This window comes from Leiobunum rupestre, chromosome 7 (genome assembly GCF_980474605.1).
Source record: "Leiobunum rupestre chromosome 7, qqLeiRupe1.1.hap1, whole genome shotgun sequence".
NCBI lineage: Eukaryota > Metazoa > Arthropoda > Arachnida > Opiliones > Sclerosomatidae > Leiobunum > Leiobunum rupestre.
The window spans coordinates 10,318,877-10,328,537 of record NC_143390.1 but is presented as its reverse complement, the minus strand read 5'-3'; the positions used below and the strand labels follow the sequence as shown (position 1 = coordinate 10,328,537).

General features: G+C 34.4%; 2 protein-coding genes across 2 annotated transcripts; one reads left to right on the top strand and one right to left on the bottom strand.

Moving 5' to 3' along the window:
• The first annotated feature begins 1,459 nt into the window (after window positions 1-1,459).
• LOC149934408 (uncharacterized) lies at window positions 1,460-3,956 on the top strand. Its single transcript, XM_090153449.1, has 5 exons — window positions 1,460-1,558; window positions 3,192-3,544; window positions 3,606-3,784; window positions 3,843-3,872; window positions 3,931-3,956. The coding sequence occupies exons 1-5, from the start codon at window positions 1,460-1,462 to the stop codon at window positions 3,954-3,956; spliced, it is 687 nt and encodes a 228-aa protein (XP_090009575.1).
• A 1,546-nt stretch (window positions 3,957-5,502) lies between these two features.
• LOC149934407 (baculoviral IAP repeat-containing protein 7-B-like) lies at window positions 5,503-6,030 on the bottom strand. The gene has a single exon (XM_090153448.1). It carries the CDS (start codon window positions 6,028-6,030, stop codon window positions 5,503-5,505), a length of 528 nt encoding a protein of 175 aa, XP_090009574.1.
• Between the last annotated feature and the right edge of the window lie 3,631 nt (window positions 6,031-9,661).

The window sequence follows — 9,661 nt, the reverse complement described above, 5'->3', positions numbered from 1 at the left end:
TCGAACATGTTTTGTTCGCGAAAGATAAGGAGAATGAGATTAAGAAACTATCATTTTTAATATTACCACTTCTATAATAAACTAAGGTAGTGCTTTGGGGTCCATACCGTTACTTAAACAAGTCGCTCCTATATGAACTTTTAAACGGTTATTCGTGTTAAACGTGTACATTGCATAAAACATTTACGACAACATATAACCAGTCGAACATGTCTGCGATTCTTTATAATTTTGCGTTAGTTTATCAATAATATCGTGTATATAAATTATAGTATTAAGAACTATACTTGTATTGAGCCGTTATAAATGTCGTAAAAATCTTTAATATTTAAATCTATCGTTAACTAGCTGTATATTATTCCGTGTTAACCAAGCGGCACGAGGAATGTTTACGTAGCGGTTTAATAGACTTTAACATGTACGGTCCGTTAATTTTCGTAAGTGGTAGCGAAATTATGGGAGGGGCCACTACGTGAAAGAACGCTCATTCAATTTGTGAACCTTTAAAATGATTAATAGTTTTATTAAATGGGTAGCAGATATGGGCTTATAGTAATATTTACAGATTCTATTAGATTTTAGAGTGGCATTAACATTTCTCACCACCAGGGGTAAATTGAACTCTTATAAACGTTCGTTGTTTATTAAAGGACATTATAGTATTGCCATTTCCCACCACAAGGGGTAAATTGAACTCTTATAAACGTAACAAATAACGAACGTTACTTAATTCGTTGACCGAGGGTATTAAAGAGCATTATAGTTTCACCACCAGGGGTAAATTAAGAACTTAGTGGCAGCACACACTACCCTGATTGTAACGACTGTATTATTAATGTAAGCAATGTTTAAATACTTGACCAACGAATGTTCCTGTATGTTAGTTTAATGTTGATATTTCGGTTAATAATGCAGTAAAAAAGCTAAGCCTAACAAATACGTTGTCGTAAAAACTCGGACCAAAGCTATAACTTGTTTTTCTGTTATAATCTCCCGCGTATTAATTTGGTAATAATAATGATTAAACGTATTTTATAGCGTCATATGAAATAACGGGCGGAAATAACTTACTAGCAGGTGTTTTCGGTAACGAGTTTAGGGTGAAACCTACGAAGCAAGAATTACATATTTCATTTTACGGAACAAAATTGGACGACAGTTGGATAATGAGTGATAAGGAAAATAACGAACCGTGTACGGGACTATTAAAAAGTATAAATATATTGAAAAAAAAAAGAAATGAAAACTTCAAGCGGAATATATAGCAGCGAGAATAGAACTTGAAAGTGTCCTTCCTACGATACGAAAGGAGCATTCGTACGAGTCTTTAAAAATGTTTTCGGAACAAGAAAGATTATTAAGTTTTAAAAACTGGGTTAAATATGGAACCGAAGAGTTGGCCGCCTGGGGATTTTATTCGCTCAAGAACGACTCGAGTGTTAAATGCCCTTTTTGTGGAATGGTGGTTGAGGAATGGAAAGATGAAGACATACTGTTAATAGTTCATTGTCGTTCAATTCCATTGTGTCCATTTATTCGAGGATGCCAAGTTGGAAATGTAACAATATTACAAAAGTCGTAAACATATTTTTAATTTCAAAGTGTAACGAAAAATATTATAATAAAGTATCAATGTAAAAAAAATATGTATCCGAGTTTTTAATACCGCCTTTACATTAAATTTTAAGTGTTAAACTGTAAGTGTTCTAAAAAATCATTGTTAGTTTACTTTAATTAAAAATTACTTTTCCGTCCCTTTAAAATGTTATTAAAAATAACAATGAATTCAATAGAAAGAACGTTTATTCACAATTTCTTTACAACGGTTTTAATATTAGGAATTTGATTAGTTTTACAATATTCTTGAAAATAAATCAGAGCATCCATTTGCTTTTCAGTCGTCAATTTGAATTCGGCGGGGAAAACAACGTTAGATGTAGTTTTTGTTGACTCGTATGATTCAATTCTTTCATCGCGCTTTTTACATGCCACAATAAGTTCGTTAAGATAATCGATAATTTTATCATCTGACATTTCCTCTTGCTCGGTATAATGGAGAGATTCACTCGCCTCACAATCACACGCCAGATCCGATTCTTCTTTTATTTTATTACAAGATAAATGAGTCATTAAATGATGTTTGAAACCTCTCACGGACTGGTATCGTTCCTCACATATCCAGCATTTCTTTGGTACTCTAAGCAGAGACATCTTTCTCTTTCCCATAGCGGCTGGCTTATGAAAACAACAACGCATCTATGAAAATTATTTCACGACTTGTGACGTAGTTTATATCACGTGATCTGTTGAAAAAAAGTTGAAAGCTGAAGGATCCTACAGAATTGAAAAAACTGAAACTAAATCTCGAAATGGATTTTCCAATGGAGTCACGAAATGCTTTTGGAAATACTGGGTACTTAAAGGCGACGAATTAGGTACTTTCATAGCGACGGCGATAGGAAAATATCCATTTTTATTTGAAAGTGTGATCCCGAGTTTGGTAATTGCTAGGATGCTTGGATAACGCCGCCATCTTTAGTTACGTTAGATTAATAAAATTAACCACCTGCACATTAAAACACATTACGAAAATTAAAACAAAATGGTTTGCAACGAAATAGAAACAGCTGCTAGAGTTTCCAACGCGTCCCGCTAGGGGTTATAAAATGTCAGAGTAGTTACATTTACACTTTCAGTTACGTTAGCTTAATAAAATTAACCACCTGCACATTATTCTTAAAACCAACGCGTCCCCCTAGGGGGTTTTAGGTAGTATATATATATCCTTAAGTCGCCCGAATCTAGGAATCCTGACCCAAGTGAGCCTTCCCGGAGTAACAAAAATGTAAGTTTCTATAGGTGTTTTTTTATGTTACAAATACTTAGTTATTTCTTCTAGGGAATCGTTTGTAGCCGTACACATTCTTTTTGCCATGATTTGGCCTAAAAATAAATATACGTCATCAAAACGATTTTTAGTAAAAGAGGTAATTTTTTAAAGTTTTATATAGTAATTACTATAGTATTTATTGTAATAGTTAGTGTAGGGAGCTGTTGGCAGGGCGTGTAACCCGGCCACCTAAATGAATGGCTTCAAAAGTCGTTTGATGACTTCGGCCTAGGGTGGTGCCTTGGGTATTAGCCTAGTTGATTATTATTATTATATTTAAAGTTCCATATAAATCTTACAGATTGGATACAAAACTTCGGATGGTCGCGAAGACCTCATTGTTTTTCGAACACCGGCTGCTCAAAATTTTTCGGGGGATACAAACCACAAAATGAACGCGATTAGCAACCATGTCAATAAGCTTCCCAGGGCTCAGGGACAATACGATATCGAGGCCGTCGATCGCCATGTTTTAAATATAACGCGACTGGCCGAATACGTTATTGTCAAAGAAAGGCAAACGAAAGAGTACCTGGGAAACTTTATCGACTTAGATCGAATAATTGTGGCCACGAGATTCGAGTGTCCTAATTTCCCCGAATTAGAGCTAGAGCCGGGAGAATTTCACCACCATTTTAACAACGACCATACGCGGTATGAATCAATGACCACCATCTTTTGTCGAGGAAAATATATAGTATTTCTTATTTTACAGAAATGTGTGCGCCTATGAAAAGGCGAGGCAAGTGGCCGCATATGTAAAAAGTATAGAGGGTAATCCCCTAGAAATATATCCCGAGAAACAGGACGACCCGACCGAATCGCCACCAGCCACATCTCCGAAAAACCCGGAACCTCCAGCGAACAAACCTAGGGAGCTTGATCTTCGAAATGGTAATTATAAAACAAAACTATCATGTTTCTCATTTTTAATTTTAAATATTAATTACAGCTCCGGGAATCACTATCGTCGTAGAAGGAGGTAAAACATTAGGTTCCGAAAAAATAATTACAATTCTAATACCATTTTCCATTTCTAGGTTCCGAGTTAAAAATTATCTTATAACACGTTTTGTAAAACAAATTGTATAAAAATTGTATAAAAAATGTATAAAGAAAATGTATAATAGGTTGCATTAAAATAAAGCAACACACTGATCAAAAGAGGTAAACTTATTGTTACGTATCACTAAATTTTAAATGTGTAATTATTTAAAAAAATTTGCAGGAGGACTTGGCCCAAAAGCGTTTGGTATAAATTTACACGCCTCCCTCATTCAGGCGGAGTTTCACCAGCTGGTTATCTCGGCGTGAGAGAAAAACGCGCGCCACACCGCCGTGGAGAGAGAGAGCGATTCACCGAGGTGCCCCGAAAAGCGCAGAGAGAGAGAGAGAGAGAGTTTCGCTGAAAGAGAAAGTTTTTTTTTGCCGAGGAAGCTAAACCGCGAGCTATTAAAAAATTCCTGCACGTTTTATACAAGGACAAAATTTTACAGTTGAATTGATTCGATAACAAAAAGTGGATTATTCATACAATGTCCTTTAAAAAGGGTACGTTAAAACTTTTTTTTTAAACTTTAATTTTATTTAACACGTATTTTATTTTAGTTTCTCTGACGTTACATTCACCTACTCAATTGGTAGTGACCGTATCAATATTTAACAAAGAGCCAGGTATTTATATTTCTAATGGAGCCCAAAGTACGGACATTTCCTTAGAAACATGGGACGCCCTTACAAAAGAATGGTCTTCAGTCATTGAAAATCTAAACTCAACAACAATAAAAAAGATTTATCTGCCAATTCCGACCGTCGAACCTTATTCCGATTGTACTTTTGAACATAATTTCGAAGTTTCTTGTTCGGGAGGAAGATTTTCATGGAATTTAATGCCGTTTACTCAAAAATATTTGGAATACGAAATAAACTTATCAGCCAGTCTATCACTTAGTAGAGCGCAAGTTCTGGCTTTAAATGAAATTAAAGTGTTTATAGATGAACAGTTAAGTCTGTTAAAACAAAGCGCACCGGTTATAGACTTAATGTTTAGTGTTTTGGTCGACAATTTTTCGAAATTTCAAGCGGTTTATAAACCATTACAGAAGCGACAAATTCCTTGTGACTTTATAGAAATTTACGCCGCCTTTCGTATTTCTCAGGATCACCAAGTGGAAAAAGATTTTTTGGAACAATTTATAGGTTATTGTCCTTTTGACGTAAGGGATTTGATTGATCATTGTTTAAATGATGTAATATATTTGAAAAACAGTTTACAAATAAATTTTTTATTAGTAAATGTGTTCTTTGTTATTATACCATACGAAAAATTAGTGTACACTAGCAAATTATATACACGAGGAACCATGATAATAATAGTTTCAGTATATTTTCAAAAAAGCCTCCTTAGGACAGGCACTACTAGCGACGATGCGTAGCGCCAGAAAATAGCTTATTTTAATTGTACATCATTTAAAATTTCCTTACCAACGCGTTCAGAATAGTCTTTTCGTATATCAGTTTTAATATGTTGAAAACGAGGGGAAAGACACTCGCTCACAAAGTTTTATTGATTTAACGTCTACATTTTAATACTCATTGTTTCTGGTTTAAAATTATAAAATGCTACAAAGTGGTCTAGATTTCTTCCGATCTAGAGTTTCAATGACATGAGTAATTAAGCTATAGACCAGAGCCTTCTCGTTAGTGCTTGAATAGGGCGCTTGGTTTGAATCATACTCGTATGGTATATTACCGCAGTTCTGGTTTAAAACGAATTTACATCTCGGGTAATATTTAGCGTGCTCTTCCATCGGAATATCGTTCTTGTCCCAAAATAATAGCTCTCCAGCACAACAGAAGCATTTGACACAATCTTTGTTATACGTGTAGAAGAGACCTGCTTGTGCTAAATCTCTCACGTCTATGTAATCAATCGGGAAATCCTTAAACGACTGTAATCTTAGAAATTCAGATCGCATAGGTCCTAAATTCCAAAAATCGTTCGTTTCGCGTAGCACGGGAATGTTATCCGTAGTTTCATCCTGAACAAATTTGCATTTCGGGAACCGTTGGATGTGAATTAGTAAGGGTACATTCCCCTCTTTCCAATCGTTAACCAAACCATCACAGCAGAAACACATGACAATATTTTTATTCCCAACGTAAAAAAAGCCGGCGTTTGCCAACTCGTTTACATTTAAAAAGGTTGCCGAAAAATTTGAGTTGAAACTCTCTATTCTTTTTCTTTCAAAGTGCATTTTTACGTATTTAAAGCTGGTTAAAAATTTAGCTCGCGTAAAATGTAACCTGCGTCACGCAGCGGCCACTGTCGTCACCTAGCGGTAAATTGTAACTGGCGTCACCTAGCGGTAACTTAAAAACCAAAAAGTCCAAAATTGCCCTTTCAGCCGCCACACTCATTACCGAAAACACCTGCTAGTAAGTTATTTCATATGACGCTATAAAATACGTTTAATCATTATTATTACCAAATTAATACGCGGGATATTATAACAGAAAAACAAGTTATAGCTTTGGTCCGAGTTTTTACGACAACGTATTTGTTAGGCTTAGCTTTTTTACTGCATTATTAACCGAAATATCAACATTAAACTAACATACAGGAACATTCGTTGGTCAAGTATTTAAACATTGCTTACATTAATAATACAGTCGTTACAATCAGGGTAGTGTGTGCTGCCACTAAGTTCTTAATTTACCCCTGGTGGTGAAACTATAATGCTCTTTAATACCCTCGGTCAACGAATTAAGTAACGTTCGTTATTTGTTACGTTTATAAGAGTTCAATTTACCCCTTGTGGTGGGAAATGGCAATACTATAATGTCCTTTAATAAACAACGAACGTTTATAAGAGTTCAATTTACCCCTGGTGGTGAGAAATGTTAATGCCACTCTAAAATCTAAATAGAATCTGTAAATATTACTATAAGCCCATATCTGTTACCCATTTAATAAAACTATTAATCATTTTAAAGGTTCACAAATTGAATGAGCGTTCTTTCACGTAGTGGCCCCTCCCATAATTTCGCTACCACTTACGAAAATTAACGGACCGTACATGTTAAAGTCTATTAAACCGCTACGTAAACATTCCTCGTGCCGCTTGGTAAACACGGAATAATATACAGCTAGTTAACGATAGATTTAAATATTAAAGATTTTTACGACATTTATAACGGGTCAATACAAGTATAGTTCTTAATACTATAATTTATATACACGATATTATTGATAAACTAACGCAAAATTATAAAGAATCGCAGACATGTTCGACTGGTTATATGTTGTCGTAAATGTTTTATGCAATGTACACGTTTAACACGAATAACCGTTTAAAAGTTCATATAGGAGCGACTTGTTTAAGTAACGGTATGGACCCCAAAGCACTACCTTAGTTTATTATAGAAGTGGTAATATTAAAAATGATAGTTTCTTAATCTCATTCTCCTTATCTTTCGCGAACAAAACATGTTCGATTTCTTATTAGACCAGACCGATGGTACGGTAATATAAAACAATTTAAACGATTTATGTACGTGAGGCATTGTTAGATTAACTTTACACGAAAATGGTTTCCCCTGTTTGGGACAACTTAACCAAAATTGAAACTTGTACAGTTTTCATATCAGGTAATCATGTATCCGAATGAAAATATCCATAGATAGCGACGTATATTTAAGTGGAGAACATTTAAACCATGCGAGGTTACTTGCTAAGTTTGTTGATACTCAAATAAACGTCGCGCCGAGGTCACCATAGCAACGGGGGATTCTCCGCTCAACACCTGTTCTAAATAAATCACAGCGTTAAAAATGGAGATAAACGCGGAGAAAAGCATTCCTTTAAAGGAGCGCTAACGCCGTGGAGAGAGTGATAGTTCGCGGTAATCAGAGGAGCGCTAACGGCGTAGAGAGATAGTTAGCGGTAATTAGATTCCTTTGTGTTCGACCGGTACTGAACTAACCACATCGCGTTTTATACAAACTAGTTTCGCTTTGTTTTTGTTGTGGAATAATGACTTATAAAGAAAACAAGGACTATGAACTGATTAAACATATAAATAAAGAATTGAAAAAAAATGAATCGTCAACTTGAAATGGATTTGATTGCACAAAGAATGAGATATTTTCAAAAAGAGCATAATTCTCACGAAATGCATTTGGAACGACCCCCAAAAACTGGATTATTAAAGGCGATAGACGAGTTAGTGGTTTTTATTGATAGCGTGTTAAATGTTATTAACGATAGTTCCTTTGTGTCAACAACAAATGTTGTAAAATATAAATAAAGTCTTAAATTTAAATCAGAGTTTTTATTTTAAACATAGAAGGATGTAAGATAATTTAGAAAAGTGATAACAATTTGACAAACACATTTAATTTCAGGTTCAGAGCTGAAAATTATTTTATAACATTGTATTATTCATTTTTGAGTTTTGTAAAAAGTTTTATTATCAATTTTATTCAAATAAGCAACGGTATAAGTTGGTTTTTTTTTAGATGTAAACTAGATTAATTGTTACAGAACTAAAACCCGGTTTGTTTGTTATTATACCAATGTAATTACTTATTACGTTTATTTAAATTTCACGAGCGCGAACCGACCTTGTTTAATTTATGTAAATATTTCGTATAGTGGCAATGTATTCAATATAAATTAGAAAGCTTTCCCTTGCGTCGTTATTAAAAGTTACGTGACGGTAATATATGATACATATGTCATAATAATCAAGTTCAAGTCATCTAGGTACGTAACGATATAAAAATCCGTTAGGAACAACTTGTTTAAAAAGCGTTAAAAAATTGACGTAAATATGGTAAATTTCCTAAAACAATAACAAAGATGGCCACCCTACCCGTTTGAATATGCAACATTAAAGATGGCGGCCAAATCACGTGAATTTTACAAATTACTAAGAGTTCATATAATAACCGCTAAAAGAGTTACAAACTTATATTAAGCCTTTGTCATTTTTATCGGGCTTCCTAACGGTTAATAAAACACAGCTTATAAAACTGATTAATATTTCCTTTTTAAGACCACTTGTTGATTTAACCCCTATCAAATTTCTTTACCCCGTTATTAACGTATTGACTATGTTTAAAAAACTTGAAATATCCACTCCCTAATTACTTCACAAACTTTCCCGCGCGTCGTTTTTAAAGGTTAAGTGACGGTAATATATAGTTTTTGATGCATTTACAATGTCATAAGCTAGGCCCAAGCCATCTACCGACTTTTAATGTGACGTTTTATGTTAATATATATATATATAAATCCTTTAGGGACAACTTGTTAAACACAAACTTGATCTAAAGTAAATATGGCAAATTTCCTAAAAATAACAGACATGGACACCCTTTTCAATACACAGAACCCGTTTAAATATGAATCATTAAAGATGGTGGCCAAAACACATGAATTTTCCAGCCAAAAATGACTAACAACCGTTAAAAGAGAGACCAGCCTACAAACTTTACCCCGTTATGTGTTGTAAATATGAATCATTTTTACCGCGCTTCGGGAAGGCGCGTTTAAGAGTCTATACTTTTTATGTGCATAAAGATTAATAACCTAAAAACCGTTAAAAAGGTGCCCGTATTAGGGGTGACTTATATTTGGAACTTCTACCCGAATCCAAAGATACCAGTCTAGTGGTGAAGCATTGACAAATGTTAAACTTTCACCAGCAATCTTTATGGAAGACCCATTTCAATTACCGTAAATAAGATGGTGCGTGTCACGTGACG